The following is a 24,607-nucleotide window of genomic DNA, read 5'->3' on the forward strand; positions in this document are numbered from 1 at the left end:
CCATCCAGCTACCAGTCAGATGTCTTAGGAGCAGGAAAAATGTGAGGCAGGCATGGCTTAGTTTTCAGGAAATGGACACCTGCCATGTGATGTTTTGAAATAATAAAATCTACTCATGGACTCTTAGAGGTCCAGGAACCTCTGCTATAGAACATTATTGCAAAGTAAAATTGTTTCCTTGTCTTGGCTAATGGAACTGACTTCTAATGAAAATATTAACTACAGGAGGAAGATATTGTGTTGACACTCTTTGCGAGTGTCCTCTTGCATTATTTATTTTCTTAGAGAGTCACTGCAGTGCTCGCTCTTGACTATGTCATCAGAGCCATGAGAAATTCTCCAACAGTTGCTCAGCCGTGAATTCACTATCTCAGTGGACAAGTGTCACTTTCCCTCCTGCCTCATGAAGGACGGGTCTCAGTGTGCCCAGAACGTTCTCTGCTTAGGTAGCTCAGAAGAGGAGGAGGTGGGATGACTTTTGAGCAGACCCACAATTTGCTGTTTAACAAAGTTTAAGTACTGAGAAAATAGAAGGGTAAAGGCCACACTGTCTGATAAATACAGTGGGGTGTTTCTAAAAGAAGGTTGGTACCCATCATAATATATAACCTGTGGTGGCCAAAGAGGAGACCAGACTCTGGGAGAAAGGAGTAACTCGTTCCAAAGGATTATTTCAAAGCCATTTAAAATCCTAACATTACAAGCTTGACTAATGATAGGAAATTGGTGTCAGAGGGCAAAATAATTTAGCAAGGCATATTAAAAGTCTTATCTTTTCAAAAATTATCCAGACTTATCTTTACTGATATCTCATTCTAACAATCCAGTCAGACCTATATACCAAGTAAGGCGTGAAGGCTTTCCTAGCTCTTTTTCCATTTCCCTGTTGAAGGACGTCTCGGTTCCTTTGACTTTTTAGTGATTTTTGAATAAAGCTACTACAGACTTTTGTACACAGGTTTTTGTGTGGACATAAGTTTTCATTTCTCTTGGGCAGATACCTAAGAGTACAATTGCTGGGCCGTATAGTAAAACTACATTCAATTCTATAAGGAATTGCCAAACTGTCTTCCACCGTGGCCGTACCATTTTGCATTCCCACAGCAATGAATGAGAGTTTCTGTTACTCTGTATCCTGGCTGGCATTTGTTATTGTCAGTTTTATGAATTTTAGGCATTCTAATAGGTATGTAGTGGTATTTCATTGTAGTTTCAACTTGCGTTTCCCTAGTGACAAATGATATTGAGTATCATTTCATGTCCTTGTTTGCCATCTATAATACCTTCTTTGATGAAGTGTCTATTCAGATTTTCTGCCCATTTAAAAAATAGGGTTATTTGTTCTCTTGCTGAATTTTAAGAGTTCTTTATATGTTCTGGAGAAAAGTCCTTTATCAGATATGTGATTTGCAAATATTTTCTCCTAGTGTGTGCTTTGTCTTATTCTCTTATCAATCTTCTACAAAGAGCAAAGACTTTTTTAAAATTTTTATTTTTTTATTTTTTATTTTTTTAATTGAAGTATAGTTGATTTACAATAATGTTGGTTTCAGATGTACAGCAGAGTGATTCAGTTATACATATATATGTATATATCTATATTTTTTATTCTTTTCCATTATAGTTTATTGCATGATATTGAATATAGTTCCCTGTGCTATACAGTATATCCTTGTTGTTTATCTATTTTATATATAGTGGTGTGTATCTGTTAATCCCAAATTCCCAATTTATCCCCCCTGCTTTCCCTTTGGTAGCCATAAGTTTGTTTTCTATGTCTGTGAGTGTGTTTCTGTTTTTTAAATAAGTTCATTTGTACTATTTTTTAGACTCCACATATAAGTGATATCGTATATTTGTCTTTCTCTGACTTACTTCACTTAATATGATAATCTCTAGGTCCATCCATGCTGCAAATGGCAAAATTTCATTCTTTTTATGGCTGAGTAATATTCCATCATACATATATAAAGAACAAAGTTTTTAACATTGATAAAGTCCAATTTGTCCATTTTTTTCTTTCAGAGATTGTGCTTTTGTGTTGTTTCTAAAAACTCATGAACAAACCCAAGGTCTCATATCTTTTCTCCTATATTTTCTTCCAGAAGTTGTATAGTTTCACATTTTGCATTCAGATCCATGATCCATTTTGAATGATTTTTTTTTTTTTTTTGGCCACGCCTCACGGCTTATGGGATTTTAGTTCCCAGACCAGGGATCGAACCCAGGCCCTCGGCAGTGAGAGTGTGGACTCCTAACCACTGGACCGCCCGGGAATTCCCTTGAATGATGTTTTATTTGAGATATTAAGATATGTTCCTAGGGTCATGTTTTTGCATATGGATGTCCATTTGTTCTAGCATCATTTGTTCAAAAATGTTCCCCCATTCCGTTACCTTTGCATGCTTGTCAGAACTTTGATATTGTTTGTGTGGGTCTGCAAAAAATCCTGCTGCAATTTTGATAGGAACTGCATTAAACCTATATTTTGGGAAAATTAATATCTTTACTATATTGAGTCATCTAATTCATGAATACATTATATCCATTTATTTAGTTTTTTAAAAAGTTTATCAGCGTTTTGTAATTTTTAACATATAGATCCTGACATATTTTGTTAGATTTATATCTTTGAAATTTGTCACAACTTGCTTTATGACCCAGTATGTGGTATATGTTGAAAAGTTTCCATGTACATTTGAAAAGAACATATATTCTGCAGTTGTTAGATGAATTTTTCTATATATGCCAATTAGGTCAGGTTTGTTAATCTTATTATATAAAACGTCCATACCCCTTCTGATTTTCGTATGCATGTTACTGGGAGAGATTGAAAAATATCCCACCATAATTATGGATTTGTGTAACTCTCACTTTGGTTCTGTCATTTTTTGTTTTACAGATTTTGAGGTTGTTATTAGGTACGTTTAGAATTAAGACTTGATATATCTTCCTGGTCAGTTGATCGTTTTATAAATATGATATGTCTCTCTTTATTCCTAGTTATAATTATTGGCTTAAAGTCGACCTTGTCTGATATTAGCTATACCAGCTTCCTTTGGTTACAATTTGTGTGGCATCTCTTTTTTCGTTCTTTAAACTTCAGTTGCTCCGTGCCCTTATATTTAAGGTATGTTTGTAAACATCATGTAGTTGTGTTTTATTTTGGTTATATCTAATCTAAAAATGTTAGTTGGTCTTTTATTTGTAGTACTTGGTAAATTTACATTTAATGTAGATATTGATATATGGGGGCCTACATTTACCACATTACTCTTGATTTCTGCTCTGTTTTTCCTTCCCTCTTTGGGTTTGGGTTTGTTTTGCTCTTTTTCTAGTTTCTTAACATGAAAGCTTGGATTACGGATTTGAGACGTTTCTTTTTTAATGTAAGTATTGTACTATAAATTTCTCTTTAAGCACTACTTTAGCTGCACCCCACAGACTTTGATTTTTTTTTTTTTTTTTTTTTTTTATGGCTGTGTTGGGTCTTCGTTTCTGTGCGAGGGCTTTCTCTAGTTGCGGCAAGCGGGGGCCACTCTTCATCGCGGTGCGCAGGCCTCTCACTATCGCGGCCTCTCTTGTTGGGGAGCACAGGCTCCAGACGCACAGGCTCAGTAATTGTGGCTCACGGGCCCAGTTGCTCTGTGGCATGTGGGATCTTCCCAGACCAGGGCTCGAACCCGTGTCCCCTGCATTGGCAGGCAGACTCTCAACCACTGCACCACCAGGGAAGCCCCCAGACTTTGATATATTGTATTGACATTTTCATTCAGCTCAGAATAATTTCTAATTTTCCTTGGGATGTCCTCTCTGATCCTTGGATTATTTGAGTGTGTTGTTTAATTTCCAAGTGATTGGAGATATTTTTGTTATCTTTGTTATTTATTTCTAGTTTAATTCCATTATGATCAGAGAATATAATTTATATGATTTCAGTTCTCTTAAATTAGTAAATATTTGTTTTATTACCCAGAATATTGTATACATTGGTGAATGTTCCTGGATTCTTGGGGAAAAAGGTAAATTCTGCTGTTGATGGGCTTAGTGCTCTACGAATATCAGTGAGATCCAGTTGGATGGTGGTGTTGTTCAACTCTTCCATATCCTTGCTGATTTCTGGTCTACTCATCCTATCTATTACTATAAGAATTATTTGAAGTCTCCAACTACAGTTGTGGATTTGTCTGTTTTTCCTTTCAGTTGTATCAGTTTTTCTTTATGTATTTTAAATTTCTGTTGTTAGATGCATACACATTTATTGTTTTATCTTCTTAGTGAGAGAACCCTTTAATCAAGATGTTATGTCTTTATTTATCCCTGATAATTTTCTTTGTTCTAAAGTCTTCTTTGCCTGATATTAATACAGCCACTCTAGCTTTCTGTTGATTCCTGTTTGTATGATGTATCTCTTTTTTTTTTTTTTTAATTAATTAATTTATTTATTTATTTTTGGCTGTGTTGGGTCTTCGTTTCTGTGCGAGGGCTTTCTCCAGTTGCGGCGAGCGGGGGCCACTCTTCATCGCAGTGCGCGGGCCTCTCACTGTCGGGGCCTCTCCCGTTGCGGAGCACAGGCTCCAGACGGGCAGGCTCAGTAGTTGTGGCTCACGGGCTTAGTTGCTCCGCGGCATGTGGGATCTTCCCAGATCAGGGCTCGAACCCATGTCCCCTGCATTGGAAGGCAGATTCTTAACCACTGCGCCACCAGGGAAGCCCTGGTGTATCTTTTTTAACCTTTTATTTTAACCAACACAGGTTGAAGGTGAGCCTAGAAGTTCATAAATAATTTTATGGGGTTGCTTTCTTGAGCTCTTCCCTGTTATCTCCCCAGTACTTTCTGGCTCCCTGGGTCTCCCATTTTCTGTCTGGCCACAAACTGCTTAACTTCCACAATTGTCATGTCGGGGCCAAACGCTGTGAGAACAGAGAGAGAGAGAGAAGAGTTTTGGCTGATGGCTCCTGTTGCTGCCACCACTGCCACCACAGAATTGCCTGGGGCCTGGGGCAAAAGAGAACTGAGGAAAAGGAAAGGGGGGGGTTCATCTACTCTCTCTGAGCTTTTGGAAGTTTCGTTTCCCATTCCTCAAGCCTGGCTTCTCCTGGGGCTGTCTCGTGTACCCCACTTCTGGGGTTTGGGTGTGTTGAGTTCAAGGTGGTCTGTACTGGAGGGAAAGAGGTGATGGCGCTTTGGTTTCAGTGACCTTCCCCAATCTGCCAGTGTTGTTTACTTTTCAGTGTTCTGAAATAGCTGCGCTGTGCATTCTGTTCAGGTTTTACATGGAAAGGGTGGCATGTGTTTTCTCTGTCTTTCCCAGAACTAGAACCTCTGATTGATATTATTTAACATTTTTATTTTCTAATTAACTCATACTGATAGAACAACAGTTGATGTTGCTAGTAAGAGTTCAGGTAAGTGGCCAAATCACATAGTTTTCCATTAATTCTCTTGGCTTTGTTTATGCTTGCATTTATGTCAGCTGCACACGGTGCTATTCTCGTCTCCCCCTTTGATCACATAGTTTTCACCGTATTCTTCTGTTTGCACCTTCCAGCTAGCCTCGTGAGTGAATGTAGTCTTGTTATCTCTTTGCAACTTGGAGCACAGCCTCTTACACATGATCCCACGGTAGGGCTGGTCAGGGCAGTGAGTCTGGATGTAGCTCAACTGAGCTGTATGAGGCACAGTTTTGAGAAAAATTAGATGGGAATTCTCGCCGAAGACGCTTTCAGGGTAAGTTTGTGCTTGCTTCAGACATAATTGAACTACGGCAGCCTTCTGAACTCATCAAGGGGGTGTAATTTCAGAAAAAATTTACACACAGCTCTTTTAAGATGCAAATCTTTGCAGAAATTACACCTGATGCAGTTGAGCTGGCAGCTGGGGTCTGGCACACTCAGGAAGCGGGAAAGGGTCTCAGTGGAGGTGAAGATTCATTCACATGCAATTCAGAGGCCACATTAAGGTCTAACTACCCCTGTGACCTTCCTATCACCATGAGTGATTGATTAAGAAATATTCAGCCTCTCCCTGAGAACTACAGAGATGATAATCCAGCCCTGGTTGCTATGATCAAGTGGAAAGACAGAAAATGGCAGGGACAACCGAGGCCAGCCAGCCTGGTTCCAGCCTCATGTGGGGTTAGGGTCAAGCTCCCTGTGTACTGCCGTAGTGGTCCCTTAATCTCACTAAGCCTCAGTCACCTCATCTATAAAACACACTACATGCTTACCTTGCAAGGTGAGGCTACTGAAAGGGATAAGTGAGAAAATGTACAGGAAACTGCAGAGCCTTCTGAAATGTGAAGTTCCATACCAGTGTTTATTAGAAAATATTTATTAAATATCAAAGATAAAAATGGGACATGAATGGTGAATTAAGAGAAACATTCTAATAGCAGAAATCAAGGTTCATTCCTGAAGTCTTCTCTGCCTCGTAGGGCATGGACTCGTTTTACGGAAGGGCTGAATTAGGAGGTCTCCAGGGGCCTGGGCTGGGTCAGCACCTATCTGAGTCCCATCCAGCCCTGAGAGTTTATGATTCTGCCTCTGGTGCCCAAGTGTTCCTCCTCTGTGTCTCCCGGGACGGTGGCCGTTGGCAGGGGCACACTTCCCAGGGTTCGCGGGTGGGGGTGTGACCGGTTTGATTCCTAGTGCCTCTTTCTTTTCCCAGGCTCCTGAGATCGCCGGGAGCCCGGCATCATCCTTCTGTCCATATGAAAGAGGTTGTGTCGGGCTTGGGACGCAAGGGCCCACTGGGTCCCGGAACCGACAGCTGGAAAGTTTGTTCACCCATGATTTGCTTTAACTGAAATGTTCAGGCTTCCAGAACACAGACCCTCCTGAGGGACCAACGGGAGGTACCCCATCCTGCCCTGGCACATCTCCAGCTGCAGCGGACTCCTTCCTGCTCACCCCAAGGGTTGCCTCCATGGTCAGCAGCACACTGGGGCTCAGGGCTCACTGCCCAATAGCACAGGTGGCCTGAGACTCAGGGTGCCCATCCAATGGATCATGGGTCAGGGATGGGCCAGCCGACCGCTTTCCTCTCCCTCCCTTGCAGATCACCTCCAATGAGAAGCACCTGGAGAGCCTCAAGAATTCGGGCAGCCTCGTGCGGGCTCTGGAGTGGCTGGCCCCAGCCGGCGGGTAAGTAGGCCCAGGAGGGCTGGGGGGAGCAGTACAGAGCATACCTGGGCTCAGCAAATAGCCTGGCGTTCCTTTTCTCCTCTCTTCTTCCCTCCCCCACCCCCCGTTTCCCCTACACACCAGGGACCGTCACCTTCCCGCCTGACACTGCCCACTGAGATCCCTCCCTCCCAGTGTGGGATGGGCCACTCTGCCCCTCCACCCCCTGGGAGTCCCCACTATGGAGGTGGGGGGAGGTAACGGGAGGGAGAAAAGAAGAGCATCCTAGCCCTGCAGTGCGGGGAGGCCGTATTCCCATCTACAGGGAGTAGAGGTGGGGACGGGAGCGGATTATGACCAGGTGGGAGACCTGATGAACCTCACGAGAAAAGCAGTACCCGTTTGTGCACACGTGCCCCCCGCAGCAGCCTGGCCAGAGGCGCCATTACCACCACCTTGCAGAGGGTCTGGAGGCCCACCGTACAGCCCCGGCTGCCTTCAGGGGGAAAACTTGAACCCGCAGAACAGACTGTTTGACACTGAGAAGCTGAGGTTAGGTCAGCCTCCCAGTCCTCAGCTTCACAGTCAGTACGTCTAGAGCATCCTAGAAGTGAGGCGCCGAGACCGGGACAGCCCTGTCACCCGGAACACGCTGCACCCTGTGGAGGGAGGAACCGGCCTCTCTGCCAGCCCCCCGGTGACGCCCATGCCGGGCAGAGAGGGCGCTGGGCGGGTTCTTGCCGCACACACCCCTGCCCTCCCCGGAGAGGCGGTTCGGGGGGGGGGTGGATTCGGGTGGGGCTGACGGGTCATTTACAATGTTAGTGCCACGTGACCAGAGAAAAATGGCATGGGAATAAAGCGAGAACTGCCCCCAGGTATCCACCCTTTAGTCAGCCGGTGTGCTGTGTAATGGCTCACCGCGTGGGACAGGCCAGGGCCTGGCAGGTGGGCTCGGGGGTGGTTCAGGGGGCTTGATTGAATGACTCGGTGAGTGCCCTGTCCGCAGAGCTGAGGGAGGCGGCCGGAGGCGTGGTGGCCCCTGAGCTGCAGCTGCTCGCCCTGCCCCGGGGAGGAGGCCCCCCTGCTGAGGGGTACCGGGCCTTCGCTGGGTGCGCGGGACGCGGGGTGGCGCCCGGCACCCCTGGTAGTTTGTTTTCAGAGCCACAGGGTTCTGTGCAACCTGCTTCCTGGTGTTGGGGGTTTCGTATTAGTTGCAGAAGAACACGCGGTCGAGGTATTGCTGGGAAGGTGAGTCTGCGGAGAAGGCTCAGCTCCAGCCAGCCCTGCTGTATTAATCCTGGGTTGGGTGGGGAGGGGACAGCGCCTCCTGGCCTACCCCACCCCCCTTCCTCTGTAGCTTCAGCCGAAGTTGTCAGTTCTTACCCGTGGTTACTGTGAGCTCAGGGGACGGACGGGCTGGCTTTGATGGGAGGGGCCCCTGCTCACCCCGGTGGGCCCTGTGGCGTAAGGCACGGACACTGGGTCCCCAGGCTGGGCCACGGGCCTTCCGCTAGACTGGCCTGTGAGGAGCAGGTGATGACCGTGCCTGGGGACCCTGGCCTTGTGCAGACAGCTGAGATGAGGCCCCTGTGAGCAGATGTGTGCCTGCAGAGGGTGGGAGAGCCACCGGGAGGCACGGACTTGAGTGGGCAGCTGCTGAGAGCCCTTCCTCTCCACGGCCTGCCTCTGTGGGACTCCCCCGCCCCCCAGCTGGGTCCGAGGCCGGCACATCTTCATGCTGTACCAGTTTGGGAGCGCTGGGCCCAAATTTGGACCGAACGTGAAAACGAGACTCCCTGAGGCTGGTGGCCTCGTCCGTACCCACACGTATCACTCCAGCAACTAACACGTCTACACCAGGCAGATCTCGTACTGGTCGACAGGCTGGTGCTCTGAAATTGTCCCGCTTGGGCTTTGTTCGGATGGCCCCAGCAGAAAAAGGTTTTCTCATGCTGACCAAGAGTGACCGGATGGCAGCGTTCTCAGTTCTGATGGGGCCCTGCCAGGTGGGTGTGTCCTCCTTGCCGGTCACTGGCCCCCAAGGGCTGCTCTGGCAGGCGGAGTGGGCAGCACGGCTGCACCAGAGTAGCCTGGTCTCAGCCGGGAGCAGGCCAAGTTCAAGTGCATTCCCTCAGTCCTCAAAGGGGCCTTTGACGCACAGAGCAGGAATGCGTGGCACCACCTCCGACCACAGTCCTGTCCCCCTGCGACCCACCTCTTTTATGCAGCCCCCTGGCATTTGGCAACAGCTGTATTTCTGTGTAGTGAAGGGTGTGCTATCAGCTAATTTCATATTTCAAGGCACGCTGCTATGCGCCATTCTTTTCTTTGGTAACATTTGTTAAGGCACAGGTTTAAAGGTGTCTCAAACAACTTGCTCCAATAACGAAGTTTCCGTTTGAAACTCTTAATTGCACATCCACACCTATGAGACTGAGAAACCCAAAGCTCCTGGCTGATTGGCCGGGAAGGGGCAGCATGGAGCAGGGAGTGTCAGCAGCTGGGATCTTTGCTGGATGGCGCGAGTCAGCTGCAGGCAGGCGCCGGGCAGGCTCGTTGTGGGCCTCGGGCCGGCAGGCTCCGGCTGCCGTCCGCCTGACTTGCCCTCACAGCTCAGCATCGGTGCACCTGGCCAAAGTGGGGTCAGACGTCGAGGGGTGGCAGGGCCAGTGCTGAGCCCCTGTGGGACTGTGGGCTTCGGGGTCCTCACCTCATGGCACTGGAGCCTGCGAACGCTGTTTCTGCTTCTCAAGCTGATGCTAGGGGCAGCTCTGGGAAGCAGCTGGTCCATCAGGTACTCGGGTGCAGAAGAGGCCCGCCCCTTTGGAAGACAGAGCATTTTACCCTGGGGATGCCTAAATGTCTCTACTTTGGTTTTTCTCACAGTTCGTCGGCCAACAGGGCAGTGGCTTCCTTGGCCCTGGAGATCCTCCAAGCTGCTGGACACTAGGCAAGAAGGCATTTAGCACAAGCCCACTCTGCGGCACCCACCCTCAGCTACACACATTCACCACATGGCACCTACAGCTCTGTTTGGATCTAATAAAGTCAGCTGAACCCAGAACCTCTGGCTGAGATGATCTAACTCCAGACCCTAGAAAACCCACTCAGAATGGACCTCCTCGGTGCATGTGGGATGCGTCTGGGAACCCCAGGTTTGCTAGCTGTTCTCAGAATGTTCTTTCCCTCTGTGTGGGCCAGGTGGGCCTCTGCTGAAGCCTGCACTGCCTGTGCTAGTCTAGGCCTGCCAGCGTCTATTAGCATCTTTCTTCTCTGGAGAAGATTTAACAAGCAGGACTAGGCAGGAACGCTCTCCCAGCTACAGCTCCGGAGCAAGCCTTTGGAAGTTATAGTCTCTTGTCTTCCTCCCACTTTTCTTCATTTCAGGGATGAAGTGATTCCAAGAATCTTGGGGAGAACTGGGCAAGACTGCACTAACAGGAACAGGTGGTTAAAACTTTGCCCAAAGGAATGCAAAACGCTCAAGGAACGCTGGCTTCCTTGAAGATCTGCTCATCTAGATGGGATGATGGCATCAAGGTAGAATCACACCCCCCACTTCTACCGGTGATCCCCCTTATCCTCGAAGCCTTTCCAGCTTCTTTCTCACACATATGCCCTTAGTGTCCCCTGTGTAAGAGTCAAGCCTGTGAAAATAGTGGGTGGACACTGCGGAAGGGGGCTGGGACTGTTGTGCTGAGGGAGGGAGGGGTGCATCCTGGGCAGCTTGAACCAGGTGAGCAAGTTGAGAACATTCCTTGGCCTCCTCTCTGGGTCCTCTGTTTCCCCACCTGCAGAATCAAAGGGCTCGACTAGATCAGTAGCTGCAGTGCTCTGGGCTGCTTAGAGAGGGGATCTGCCCCTTGACACACGCTGCCTGAGCCCAGATGGGCTTCTGTCCCAGGCAGCAGCCCCTATGCAGGGGGAATGGGCGGGGGACGCAGAAGTGGGAGGCACAGGGCCACACAGGCGGCCCCACACCTACTGCATCACGGGAAGCTGGGCACACTGTTGCCAACAGGCCCACTTTGCCGTGGTGATCTGGGTAATGTGCCAGCTTCCGTTTGGCTTTGTAACGAACACAGCAGCTCCGTGCCCCCCTCCATCAAAGGCGTGGATGTCACTTACCTTATTTAAACCTCACCACCTGCCAAGCAGACCTTCTTATCTCCATTTCATAGATGAGAAAACTGAGGCTCAGAGGAGCCAGTCCACTTGCCCAAGGCCCCACTGCTGGGCTGAACTCGGGACTCGGACTCCGCAGCCTGTGTGTCTGCCAGTGGGATGTCCAGAGTCGAGCTGAGTAGCAGGGGTGTAAGGGGGAACCCCACCCAGGAGCAGGCAGTGTCATTTGCTCTCATAGCCTTACTGCCCACAGGAAGTCCTGCTGGGCAACGTGCCCATCACCAGGCTGTGCGCCCAGGTGGCCCTGGCCTGGCTGGGTTTGCCTGTGCTCCTGGGGTGGGGGAAGCTGATGGAGCAGCTGGAGGCCTGGCCTTCAGCTCCTGTTGCTTTGCCCCTTTGGTCCAGGGAACAGGCACAGTTCTCCCTGTTTTCCCAGGAAATCTGTTCTCTCTCCTTTCATTCAGCTCTTAGGGGAACCACCCTGGAGTTCTGGACCTAGAGTCCCCCAGAAGGTATTTCAGAGCAATCGAATTCTTCTTTCTCTACCCTTTTGAGCTGAGCAGGGAGGAGTCTTTGCTGCTTAAGGTGAAACAGGAGGAAAGTTTTAACATTCCAGAACCACGTTAAGTGGACCATGCCTGGCCCTGAGTCCCACAGCCTTGCCTCTTAGAGGAAAGGTGTATTTGAATAGGCAAGGGGCAAGGAAGAGATGGTCCCAAGCAGGGCTAGTGCCCCACCAAGGGTGCTCAGCCCAAGGTGACAGGCGCTAAAGCTAGCCCACGCCAAGTTTTACACCCTGGTGTGAGGCTATGTCCTCCTGGAGTTAGGGGATCCTTTCTGTCCTTCGCACAAAGGTGCCTTATGGAAAGCAGCAGCCCCAATCTTAATGAGCTGAGGTAGGGGACGTGAGCAGTCTGGCTGAGCAGACAAGGGGGAGGCCGAGGGCAGTACCCTTCCCTGCCCCACATGAGAGGCCCATACCCTTTTGTGGCTTCCCCAGCTCCAGTTCTGAGAAGACCTGGGCCCCAGCCACCCATCAGAGCTCTCAGGATTCTCGCAGTGACCAGAGGCCCAGACCCAGGTAACTACCGGCCCTCCCCTTCCCACCACCTCCAAGCTTTAGCTGTTTGCTAACTGGCTACAGTCCATCGGCTGAGCCCCCCAGGGATGAATGGCATCACTGAAGTTGCAGAGTAAGGGGGCAAAGGAGGCAGCAGGAGCATGCCTTGCACGGAGCGGAGCAGACTGGCGAGTGGCTGCACCAGGCTGCCTTCTCTCCCTAACAACAGGCCCAAAGCTTTGAGACCTTGCCTCAACTTACAGCCTGAGAGCAGGTGCCCAGTGAGCTGTCCCTCTGTGAAAATCTATCTGGGGTGACTCTGGCCTGGAGGGTATCCTGAGAGGAACTGACAGTCACCTGGCAGCTAAGCAAGTGGCTCTGTAGGACGCAGCAACAGAATTTACTGACTGACGGTTCTTTGGGCTTGTCTAGCTCTTCATGTTTCCCGTATTATCAGGAGGTTTCCCCTATTACCTCATGAGGTTCTGAGGTCAATTCTACGAATGCAGGGCAGCTCTTAGCCCTGTGGGACAGCTCAGAAGTGGAGGCTCTGGTGGCTAAGGCTTTTGTCCATAGTGAGTGATAGTGAGAGGACCTGGGTCTCTCCTGCCTCCACTTGAAGCAAAATGCCCTTTATTCTCCCTCCTCCAACAACAGAAAAATATGTAGAAATGAATCTCTCTGATAAATGGACTTAGGCAGGGGCTGAGGTAGGAGCCTCAGGAGGGAACTGGTAGGGAAGGGGGAGGCAAGAAGCTACAAAAGCCCAAAGAGCCTTGGTCGCTGGGGAGACCTGTCTGGAGTGGGGTGGGGACAAGACTCACTGAGTTTCAGGAGGCTTTGGCCCCAACAGCCTCAAGCTTCCAGGAGGCCGAGGGAGGGAAGTGGCAACAAGCAAGCAGCCTTGGCCCAGAATAAGGACCAGGGCGGTGTGGAATCTTGATGTGACCTGGAAGAAGGCTGGCCTTTTACACCTGGCCTCTGGCCTCTCAGAGGCTCGATGCTGAGGTGGCAGAGGAGGCTGGTCACCTCCCTCTAGATTACTCGTGAGGTGGGGAGGTGGAGTGGACACCACACAGGACGTTGATGAATAAGAAAAAGGAAGCACTACCTTTTCAGCCCCCTGCCCCCATTATTTTCTAATTGCATTTGACGGGTGTTCACTCAAGCAAGGCAAGGCAGTTAGATTCTCACCTACTAGAACAAAACAACTGCAGTGGAGCAACTCAGCTCTCTGCTGGTTTATAAACCATACGGCACGATTCGGATCTTCTGTTTTTATTACACTAATCAAGACAACATATTTATCTCAAGATCTTTCACTGCCAAGGATTCCAATAACCAGGTCAAAGCCTCATGTCTAGAACACCTCATCCAACATGGAAAAGCTTCATTTTTCAGCTCATTGGTGGTCACCGCAATGGGATCAAATGTCCTATGCACCTCCATCCCCAGGTAACCACTCTTCTGTTTTGTTGTGGTAATCTAATAATTTTCTTGCTTTTTAGTTTTACTATCTCTGGATGATTTCCTTAAAACAGTTTGCCTTTCTTTTTGCAGTCCTACGGCATGCATTTGTGACTTGCTTTTGTTCAGTATCATATTTGAGATATACCCATACTATTGTGTTGAAGCTGTAGTCTTTTACTGCATTGCGGCCATTCTCTTGCAAATTATTGGACACATGGGCTTCCAGTGAGGGCTTTTGATATTTTGTTGATCATGGATTTTTTTCCTGCATTAATTTCAGTTTTATCCAAATGGCTACCTAACTGTTCTACACTTTTACTAAAAAGTCCCTCTTTTTCACACTGACCTCCAATGCTACCTTTAAAGTGTCTATCGTCTTCATCTTTTTCTGTTCACTTAGTGTATACTTCGACACACGTGCCAGTAAGTGTTAATTTAACTACCTCTAGCTTTACAGTTAGGCCTTGACAGCTGATAGAACAAGTCCTCCTATCATCTTATTCTTCACCAGTGTCTTTGCCGTTCTTGGCTCTTTGTCCTTCTAAGTACATTGCAGAACTACCTTGCTGAATCAGATTAACCTTCATATAAAGTTTTTACATGAAACTTCAAAACTGTAATGATTTTAGGCAAAGCTCTGAAATGTTTTCTGGTTTTAAAAAAAACACCCCGCTGTGGTTCTGTATGTTAAAAGCTGAACTCACTAAAGATCTTCACTCTGACCAATAGCTGTAACTTACTAATAGTTCATGCAACGCTGCCTTGCTTCTTTGTGTCATGCACTGGAGGCACAACTGCCCCTCACCAGGTACACAAATGTTTCCTCTCCAACCCCAATCACATCTTAGACCACGGGGAAGAATTTATAAAGCTTTCTCAAAGGGTCCTCATCCAACAAAAAGGTACTGAATACATGCTTTTAAATACACAGCAAATCACAAACAGCCCTCCCTAAGCACAAGACACGTCCATGCTTTTTAAAGCCCCAAACACAAGTTCTAACAAACAGGTCTACTGACTCTGCCCTCAGGGATGAACTAATAAGCTCGTCAGACCTACCACCAGGATGACAGGCTCACCTGGCAGAGAGCATGGAAGCAGGCCCATTCTAGTTCTCTCTGATTATGTTCAGATAAACATCGGCAGGTAAACCATCTCAACTATCAGTTCAAAGTGGAGTTGAAGGAATTCCCTGCTCCAAATGAGTCACACTTCTGTGAAGGTGCTTGAAGTCCAAATCCAGGTGAGTAATTCTCCATTATTACCTTAAAGGAATGAAACCACGTGATGGAGGCTGGGGTGGGGGATGCCTGTTGGGCTACACAGAACAAAACTGAAAGGCAAAGGACTAGATGCCTCTGGTCCCGTGGGCAGGATCACACACATGGCTGCAGCCAGGACGAAGGAGTCTTGGCCATAGGCTCTAAGCCCAGAGTCCTTCAGTTGGAGACGGTGGACTCACCTCTTCTTACACAAGCTCAGAATCAACGTTCAAGGCTGAAACACTTTTGGTGCAATTTAACCCAGGGCCAAGTGCTAAAGAAACTTGGCAAACAAACAATTCCGTCTACTAGCAGTAAGGCTCTTTCCATCATTACAACTTAAGTTTATTCAGCTTCACCCTGAGGAAGACACATAGTGAAATAACTTATTACCCTCGCAAACCACTAAGTAAGTGACAAGGAAAAAAAAGTGACACAATCGAATGAATTAAAAGTTTAATTCTGAACCATTTTTATAACCGCATTTTCTCTTGAAGCATTGTATCACAGCAGGTTACAACAACTTTGGGATAAAAGGCAACTGGTAAACTGTCCAAAACAAGGTTCCAAATAATACCTCTTACTGATTTACCCTACCCATACATATCCCAAATAAAGTTTTTGATCAAAAACATGAAATAGATCCACCTGCTTATTTTAAGCATATTAAAAAGGAAACTAATTGGACCATTTCTATTTGTCTATTTTATACAAAAAGGCTACACAATGTTACACTTTATTCAGATTACAATTAGAGTGATTATGAATTAGTGTTCTACACCATTACTCAATTCTTAAAAATTAGAAATTGCTGTAGCAGTATTCACTATAACTTAACACTACGAGAGACTTAAAAAACTAACAGTTACTGCAAAAAAAAGAAAAAGAGAAAAAAAAAGAGCTACTTCAAAGCAAGCAAAGTCAGTACCATTACAGATATTTAAAAAAAAATTTTAACAAGCAAGGCTAGAGTTTGATAAATTCCATCTTGTGATCCATTCTTGTGCATTCTTCACTTCTTGAGTCACTCCCAAAATCCATTTGTATTGTTACTCCTCGACCAAAAAGGACCAGAACAAAAAGTTTACTTCAATTGTTCCCATAGGAAACTCAGCTTGGTTAGTGTGTCAGGCACTTTCTGAGATACCAGCCCACCCCTCGAGCCCTCTCAGCAACTCTACAGGCCAATCACAATGCAAGTTCAGACAATACAGCTGTATAAAGAGAGAAAGGCTGCTATTAATGTTTAAAACAGCAAATGTTACTCATTTGAGTATTAAGTTGCAAAAGCTGTGGCAAAAAACATTAAAGTTAATAACTTCCACACATGACCACGTAACAAACCAGAAATCTGAGAACATTCACATGTTCCAAGACATCTCCTTTCAATGTATCTTTTTTTGTGGCAGATTTACAAATAGGCCTAAACCACTCCCACCCTACCAACCAAGTCTTTCTGAAGTTTTGTAGGCAGAGTAAAAGTATTTTACCCAAACTGGCTTTTTTAACTTCTTACCTAAAGGATGGTTTACAGGTCAGTATCAAACCAGGCCAGCTGATTGCTGTCACCTGGAGGCAGCCCATCCATGAGGTCCTGGGCATGCCCCAGGTCTGGCAGCCCATCAACTGGATAGTCAGCACCAGGGTGGTGGCCGCCCATCTCATGCTCCATCATGGGGTCCATACCCAAGGCATCCTGGCCGTAGCCACCAGAGTGAAAAGAACGATAGCTGGGATCTAGGAGAGTCAGGGGTAGCAACGGAATGGGTAAGGGAGAGAGAGAGAAGACAAAAAAGTGAACACTAAGGTTAGGGACATCCAAGGGCAGCAAGCTTGTCAGAAAGCGCTGCTTTCTAACCTCTTCAACTTCTAGCTTTCTTCAGCTAAGTGCCAGTGCCAGGCCACCCATGAGGCTACACAAAGTCTGTTTCCACCAAAGGCAGACCAGCAGGTTCTAGTCGTGGACATGTGGCATTTACCCAGGCAGGGACAGGCTCCTGAGCGGGGAGCAGCAGCAAGCAATCTACTGTGTGTGACGCCTAGGCATCAAGCAGTCATGGCAGGAGGTGAAGGCGATAACAAGGAGGTCTGGCAATTGTAATCTATTTGTTAGAAAGTCCAGGCGACACCCACAAAAGTACAAAGAAAATGTGCCAGTTTCCAATGAAACCTGTATATGTTTTACATTAAGGGTTAACATTTATATGTACCTGTCAAGGTAAGAAGCTTATAAGCTCTAAGTGGTTTATTAACTAGGAAAAACCAGGTAAGATTATAAATTTAAGATGAATAGTTACAGCTGTTAGTGGTCTACCCTTAATTATGCTCCATTCGCCACTACCCAGATTTGAATTGTATTTTTAGAGTTTTCTGAAAAGCTAACTATGTAAATACCCATCCCAGATCTGAGCCTGGGGACAGAAGTTTCCATACTCTCACTTCCTGGGTGGGCTGCAGACACAGGTATTATGGGTTCTCTGAACAAAAAAAACTGAATAAAAAGCCAGGCGACTTGTGACATCCTGCACTGTCCTGCAGAGGCCTAGCAGTAGTGACACTTATTTATTGGTGTGATCCTACTGCTTGCTCAGTGTGTGGCTCAGAATTCCCTGTGCTCCAATAAAGATACTATTGCTGACTCTAGAATTTAAGAACTGCCCTTAATTGCCACCACTACTTTCCTGCCAACACTGGTTTCCCAGATGAGCAAACCAGCTCTTTTGATAAAGCTTTGGACCTTTAGCTTGATCTGGAGATAATCAAGAAATGTGAGACACATACCATCCTGGCGATATCCAAGGGGTTCTCCCTGGGCACCGATATCAAGTCCAAGATCAGCAGTCTAGATAAACAGGTACAAGGCAAAGAAGCAAAATGAAAATTCTCAGCTCAAAGCATACTGTCTAATATTTTGAAAACATACTTTTTTCAGATTATGAAAAGAATAAAGAACTCAAACATTATAGAAATACTTAGAAAATGCAGAATTACTTTGAAATACAGATGCATACAATACAGAAATACTTCAAACTCTACCCTTCAAAGATACCTAGAGATACCTAGAGAAACATGTTTTCCCATTGCACACAGTATTAACAATACTGATTTATTCTTTCCACAAGGATATATTATTAAGTACTTACTACGTGCCAGGCACTGTTCCTGGTGCTAGAAATGTAACAGGAAACAAAACAGGCAAAGTGTCTACCCCCAAAAGGAGTTGCTGACAGGATATGTTATATGAAAAGACTTCTAGAGCCTGCGCATTAGAAGAACGAAGTTGCCACTAACTGTGAGAGGACAGGTCTGGAGAAAGGGAGTGGGTGAGGAAGGTCAGAGCTCAAGCCGGAACGTGTTAAGATTGCCTATTAAACAGCCAACTAACATTACTACTCACTGTTTGGCAGTTTGCTTTATTTTTTTTCCACCTAACGATATATAGGATCTCTCTCCAGTCATTCAACAAAAACAACTGACTTTATGACTATGTACCATAATTGAAAAAACTTTCAGGGTGGTTCTACTGTTTCAATGAACAACTGTACTGAGGACAAATACTGAACAAATTAATAGAAATTCAAGTAGAAAAGTAGGTGAAAAATTGAGCATTTTTTAAGAAGTACTGATAAACTGACCTCCAACAGTGGTTAATAGACTGCCTCTTTCCTAACAACCTTTTGAAAAATGTTCTTTAATCTGCTACCTTTTTCATGTCTCCGTTAGAAATTCTAACTTGTTTGTTCTGAACAGGCTGTTTAAAACTGTAGTTTTTCCTCACAGCAGTTGCTAAAAGAGTGTAAAGAATGAATATGCAAGCCAAGGACAAAGTCAGTGCAAATGAACACGTACTGAGTGGTTTGAGAGGAAACCACAAACCTCCTTATACCTGCTCTAGCAAACAGCCAAATAAACGTGCTCACGCTGCCTACCTCATTCCAAGCCATTGGCTCTGTTCTGAAGAGAGAACTGGTCAGCTCAACCGAAAGCCGCTTCTTATAATCCTGTGGCTTGTCCTCAGACATTCGGAACAAAACAGCAGCTGCATATGTTGCTGGGAGAAGGATGGAATAAAGGTCCTTGAGGAGAAGCTGAGGCGTCACTGTACACAAGCTAAAGGCTCTGGTTCCTTTCCTACTTACCCACACCTTCATTCCTAGAATGAAGTAATTCTGTCAGAGGAGCTGTGGCTCCCTCAGCTTCAATAGCTTCTGCAGCCTCCTTGTCCTGAGCAAGTTCACAGAGGACCCCTGCAGCTACTCTTTGGATATTTTCAATGGGAGAATAAAGCAGCTAAGGAGAAAACATACACCCAAAACCTAATTAAATCTAAAGTTAAAACATGGCAAGCACCCCACTGCAGTGTAAACATTCCCAATTCCCAATTCCGAGTGTAAGCGGTATCTGTACTGCCTGTATTAGATCACATACTCTACATTTATGTGCTTGAGTGATGCTCAGGAGCAATGGTTTTCTAGAGCAGTTTTAGCTACGAACCTTTTCGTCAGAGTGTTATTCAAGCTAAAACTTGGAAGACCCAGAGGTGGCTGGAGGCCTGTGCTCTGGCAGCCCAGACCAGCTTTCATCCCTTCACAACTGAGCAACCCTAAAAGTGGAGTAGGAAGTCTCCTTCCTTTCTTGAGGTTTTAGTCCCAATGTTTCTCCTTCTACTGCCCAAGAAAACCGAAGGGAATTCTCATAAGTGTATTCACCTGAAAGGACACGACACACTGAGATTCTATTTTTTATACTCTGAACAGAAAGCACGGGCAGTACTGCCATTTAGAAATGGTGATAGCAGATGAAAAATTAAATGCTGCTGCCCCTATTTTGGTCTCTAATTTCCTGATACTTTGCTTATCTTTAAAATCCTGAAATTTTACTGACACACAGAATCTAGAACACCTCACTTAAAAGCAACATACCTGCACAAACAATGGAATGGTATTTAGGCCTCTGATAACAATTCGGTTGTGAACATCCCGAGCTAGGATGTGAAGGGCTCCAGTACAACCTTCAACTATTTCTTCCATGCGGACCCCCTCCTACCAAAAGAAATATGGTTAATAAATAGGGCATTGTCCTCTCTAAAGTTTATATACTTGAAAGGCTTTCTGTTCTGAGTAGCAATTACTAGATTAGTTATTCACACTATAAACCCAAAGTTCCCCAGAATTTGCAATTAATTAGTTCAGGAATGAAGGTGGACTCCATTCAGTTGAATGTCACTTTCTGAAAGTGGCCTCTTGTCAGCACTAATTCCAAGCAGCACCCCTCCCCCATCACGGTACTGCGCACAGCAAAGCACAGCTTCAATATACCTCTGCATCCCAAAGATAACTTTCTTACAGTCAGGGCACCAATCACTCTGGGTAAAGGGATACATAAAGAAAAGATACACAAAGATGGGAAAGTAACATGCAGACTATGTCAGTGATTTCTTTCAGATGCTCCCTCTATCTTTGTACATCTATGTGTATTTGGTGAAAACTTAGCAAAGTTTTGTCACCAACTGCTAAAATTCTACGGAGCTGCCGGTAGAAAATCCACTCACCTCCTCCAAGACTATTCAACTGATAGCCTATATGGGAGAAGGAAGTTAGCTTTTGCAAAATATAACTACAATCTGCTTTCCCTCTATCTGAGTTTTTAAAAAGGTCATAATTCTGCTACTTGCAGCAGCTTTTATATTCAACTTCATTTTTATAAGGACACAAAAGCTCCTTTCTTCCTAGAGAGGAGATTTTAAAAGGTACCCTTTGCATTCTATTAAGCCACCTCATGGAGACAGGCCAACACCAAAAGTAATGAATAGAGAAAGGCAAAGCCTCCTAATGAGTGCATCCATATCACAACTAGCAATCAGAGTCTCAAGATCTGTTCTGGTAAAGTCTTGTTCTCTAAAGTAACCTGATTAAATAAGAGAGAATCTTTGAAGGTCTGAGTCTTAAAACACATTCTGAGGAATCAGAAGTGTCTTTAGATACCTGTAATGAAGCTAGTTTTAAGACTGCAAACTTGACATCAAAGTTTCAGGCTAAGATTATAGGTAAAGATCCCAGAAATGCTACTACTTAGTCTTGTAATTTGTTGGCATTCGTTAAGTCCAGGGAAATAGTTTAAACCACTCTTGGAAGAGCTAGTAAAAGGTACGTTAAACATTTATAGGTAGAACTGCAGTGGGGGATAAGAGACTCGGAAATCAGACAGACTTGGATTCAAATTATGGCTCTGCTACTTCCTAAGGATGTGAACCTTTTGTATGGATTAAATGAGACCCCAAAGCAGTAAATCACACTCCACACCCCCTTCGTACGATTGAGGAGGCAACGATGTGAAGGACATGTCAAAGGACATACCACTAGGGGCCACATTACTCCTTATCTTCTATGCGGCCACGGAGACATGTCAGATTTTTTAGTCAATAGCAAGCAGCCCTTCAGGCAGGCAGGAGAATGGAGGGAGCCAATGACCTCAGTAGTTCAGGATCTTATGGATTTTTGCATTCCTTTTAAATAGCCAGGTGTCACTATTAAGATTTACCTACCACAAACTGCTGCTGTGTCCCACCCATAGATGTACGGCGCTGGGTATCCTGATGTGCACGAACCAGCAACTGAACTAGTCGTGGAATGGCACCCTGCTCACGCAGAGGTGCGTGATTTGCGGGACAAAGGGCAAGATTTCGGATCAATCCAACGGTAGCCTGCAGAAAAGAAGAAGGAAGAGTAAAGAACTGGCAAACAACTCAACAAAACCATTTTCTTAGCCTAAAATTCCTAACACACTACATCTATCACAATCACTTGAAAGTAAAACTGACTACAGAAACACTTCAAAACCTCACCTCCATCCCAGACATATTTCCTATTTACTAAAGAATACAACTCCTACTTATCAATCCCTGGTGCCTAGACAGCCATCTAATAATAGTCAGAGGTAGTTCATTTTCAATTCTGCAACCTTCTACTTTCACTGACAATTTACCTTGATCAGAGGCCAATGGGATGGTGGATGTAGGAGTTTAACCACAACTGGCAGTCCATAGTGAAGGCGAACAGCATTCTGGGCCATCTCAGCTTCCTGGTGTCGGCTGGTCAGATGACGAAGAGCACAGATGGCAGGCTCAGTGATATCCTCCCTGTCACCAGCACGAAGGACAGTACGCACAAGAGCCTCTATACCACCCACTTGGCACACCATCATCTTGTTCTTGTAATTATTGCAAGTGAGATTAGAAAGAATTCCAGCTGCGCAGGTGACCACATTTATATCATCTGAGCCCAGAAGCTGAACAAGGGTCCCAAGAAGACCTTCCATCCCTTCCTATGGAGATGAAAACACGCTCAGGACATATTCAGCTTGACTCTTTTCATTAAGGCACTGGTTTACTCGGAATTTACCTGTTTAGTTGCAGCATCTGAAAGATTCCTCAGAGTCCAAAGACAATTCTGAACAAGACGTTGACTTGGATCTGTCAGGTGAAGTCCTAAAGCTTGCATTCCACCTAAAAAGATTAAAAAATATCTAAGGCGATGGCTATTAGCTCACAAGTCGTATCGGTACAAAGTGTCTTCTCTAGTCTTAGAACGTGTCCCTCTTTATTGCCAAAGCTTATCCCCTCCATCTAAGTCCTTTATTTCCTTTCATTTTCTACAATGCTGCTCAGTTTCCCTTTCTTTTCCAGTTCATCTCACCTAGTGACAACTTCTGTCAAATATCTATTGTTCCTTCCCTGTGTGGAAAAAACCTTCATTCTCTCCACAGTCCCCCTGTAGGTAATATTCCTATTACTTATTTCCTTTCATCCAATTATTTCAAAAATATTTAATACCAGGCCCTGTTTTGAGTTGGAGCTATACCAGTGAGCAGAACAGTCTAAAATTCCTACCTTCACAGAGCTCATGGTCTACTTGGAGGCAGACAAGAAACAAATACACAATTAGTAAACTAAAACTATACAGTGTGTCAAATGGTGTTAAGTGCTACAAAAAACATAACACAAGACAAAGGAGGGGGCTACATTTTTAAGTAGGGTAATTAGGTCACCTAAGTGTGAAGGTGACATCTGAGCAAAGACCTGAAGGAGTTATGTAAACTCATGGGGTGAGGACAATCCAAAAAGAAGGCACCAGAACACTTAATGTCTGGGACTGTATAAAAGACACTGACTTCAAAAGATGTGCTTCAAAGATTCACAACCTTCCATCATTTAGAACCCTAATGAAGGACGTTTACACTGGCAGAGGAGTCTAAATGGAAGCTCAATTCCCCACACACTGGCTTAACTTCACCATCTCTCTCCTACTGACATCACTTCTAAATGCAGTGGGATGTACTTTCCCTTGTCTCCTTGTTTATCTTTTCAGGTCTGCATTATTTCCTCAATTAGGTTAGGTCTACTTGCTGTAATTCTCACGGCACCCTGTACTTCTCCCTTCACAGCATTTATCACAACTATAATTTAGCCTACCACCCCTACAGTAAGACAAGATCATCCCTATCTGGTTCGTTCCTCATAGCAGCTCCAGCTGCTAACAGAGTGCACAAGGCTGATGCTACTTCCCTGGTGGTCCAGTGGCTAAGACTACGTGCTCCCTATGCAGGGGGCCCAGGTTTGATCCCTGGTCAGGGAACTAGATCCCACATGCCACAACTAAGAGTTCACATGCCACAACTAAAGACCCCGCATGCCGCAACTAAAAGATCCCTGACACAGCAACGAAGATCCCACGTGCCGCAACTAAGACCTGGCGCAGCCAAATAAATAAATAAATTTTTTTTTAAAAAAGTAAAATTATATATAGAAAAAAAAAAAGACTTGATTCCCCTCTAGATCTCATTCCGTCCCTCCACTGTAATTATTAACTCTAAGAGAGTGGATCTTAGTTCCAGATGCCTCTCAGAATAGCCTAAGAGACTTAAACACACACACATTGTGATTCAGCATGCCCAGGGTAAAAGTCCGGTGCAGATGGCTTAGAGGCGCCCCTGCCTCTTCCCTGTAGCCCTTACCCACATACACTAAGAGGGCAACTCCCAAATCTCTATCCCAGCCCAGTCTTCCCCCTGCATTCCAGTAGCATACGTTGCCAGCTACCTTTAGTCACTCTGAATATGTCAACTCAAATAACATTCATCCTTTGCTATGTATTTTTAATGTCTAATGACATCATTCCTAGAAGCCTATAACACATCCCAGTGGCCTGGTCTGCTTGCCTTTGGTCATTCGAACTGTCATACGATGCTAGTATTAATATTCCCAACACCTCACTGTGATGCTGTGCCACTGCTCAACAGCCATCAATAGCTTCTCATTGTAAGATAAAGACCAGGGACTTCCCTGGTGGCGCAGTGGTTAAGAATCTGCCTGCCAATGCAGGGGACACGGGTTCAAGCCCTGGTCCAGGAAGATCCCACATGCCGTAGAGCAACTAAGCCTGTGCGCCACAACTACTGAGCCTGTGCTCTAGAGCCCGTGAGCTACAACTACTGAGCCCTTGCACCACAACTGCTGAAGCCCACGCGCCCAAAGCCCGTGCTCTGCAACAAGAGAAGCTACCAC

The 24,607-nt window shown here is 45.7% G+C and overlaps 2 protein-coding genes across 8 annotated transcripts in view; one reads left to right on the plus strand and one right to left on the minus strand.

Annotated features, from left to right (window-relative positions):
* Window positions 1–10,192, plus strand: part of ULK4 (unc-51 like kinase 4) — a 539,805-nt gene extending 529,613 nt beyond the window's left edge. For all 4 annotated transcript variants that reach the window (XM_059939363.1, XM_059939366.1, XM_059939365.1 and 1 more), the window contains 2 exons: window positions 7,061–7,146; window positions 10,015–10,192. In XM_059939363.1, the coding sequence (XP_059795346.1) occupies window positions 7,061–7,146; window positions 10,015–10,078 (150 nt within the window). In that variant the 3' untranslated portion in view covers window positions 10,079–10,192. The remainder of the gene's footprint in view (window positions 1–7,060; window positions 7,147–10,014) is intronic.
* Window positions 10,193–13,575: 3,383 nt separating this feature from the next.
* CTNNB1 (catenin beta 1) overlaps window positions 13,576–24,607 on the minus strand; it is a 42,633-nt gene continuing 31,601 nt past the window's right edge. The window contains exons 8-16 of one of the 4 annotated variants that reach the window (XM_059939370.1): window positions 22,446–22,549; window positions 22,030–22,368; window positions 21,590–21,748; window positions 19,968–20,087; window positions 19,185–19,335; window positions 18,975–19,096; window positions 17,827–17,887; window positions 16,562–16,782; window positions 13,576–15,405 (exon numbers count right to left, since the gene is read on the minus strand). In XM_059939370.1, the coding sequence (XP_059795353.1) occupies window positions 16,574–16,782; window positions 17,827–17,887; window positions 18,975–19,096; window positions 19,185–19,335; window positions 19,968–20,087; window positions 21,590–21,748; window positions 22,030–22,368; window positions 22,446–22,549 (1,265 nt within the window). In that variant the 3' untranslated portion in view covers window positions 13,576–15,405; window positions 16,562–16,573. Of the gene's footprint in view, window positions 15,406–15,486; window positions 16,783–17,826; window positions 17,888–18,974; window positions 19,097–19,184; window positions 19,336–19,967; window positions 20,088–21,589; window positions 21,749–22,029; window positions 22,369–22,445; window positions 22,550–24,607 lie in introns of those variants that run through there. The other 3 variants (XM_059939369.1, XM_059939368.1, XM_059939367.1) reach the window with 3 other exon arrangements.

This window comes from Balaenoptera ricei, chromosome 11 (assembly GCF_028023285.1).
Source record: "Balaenoptera ricei isolate mBalRic1 chromosome 11, mBalRic1.hap2, whole genome shotgun sequence".
Lineage (NCBI taxonomy): Eukaryota > Metazoa > Chordata > Mammalia > Artiodactyla > Balaenopteridae > Balaenoptera > Balaenoptera ricei.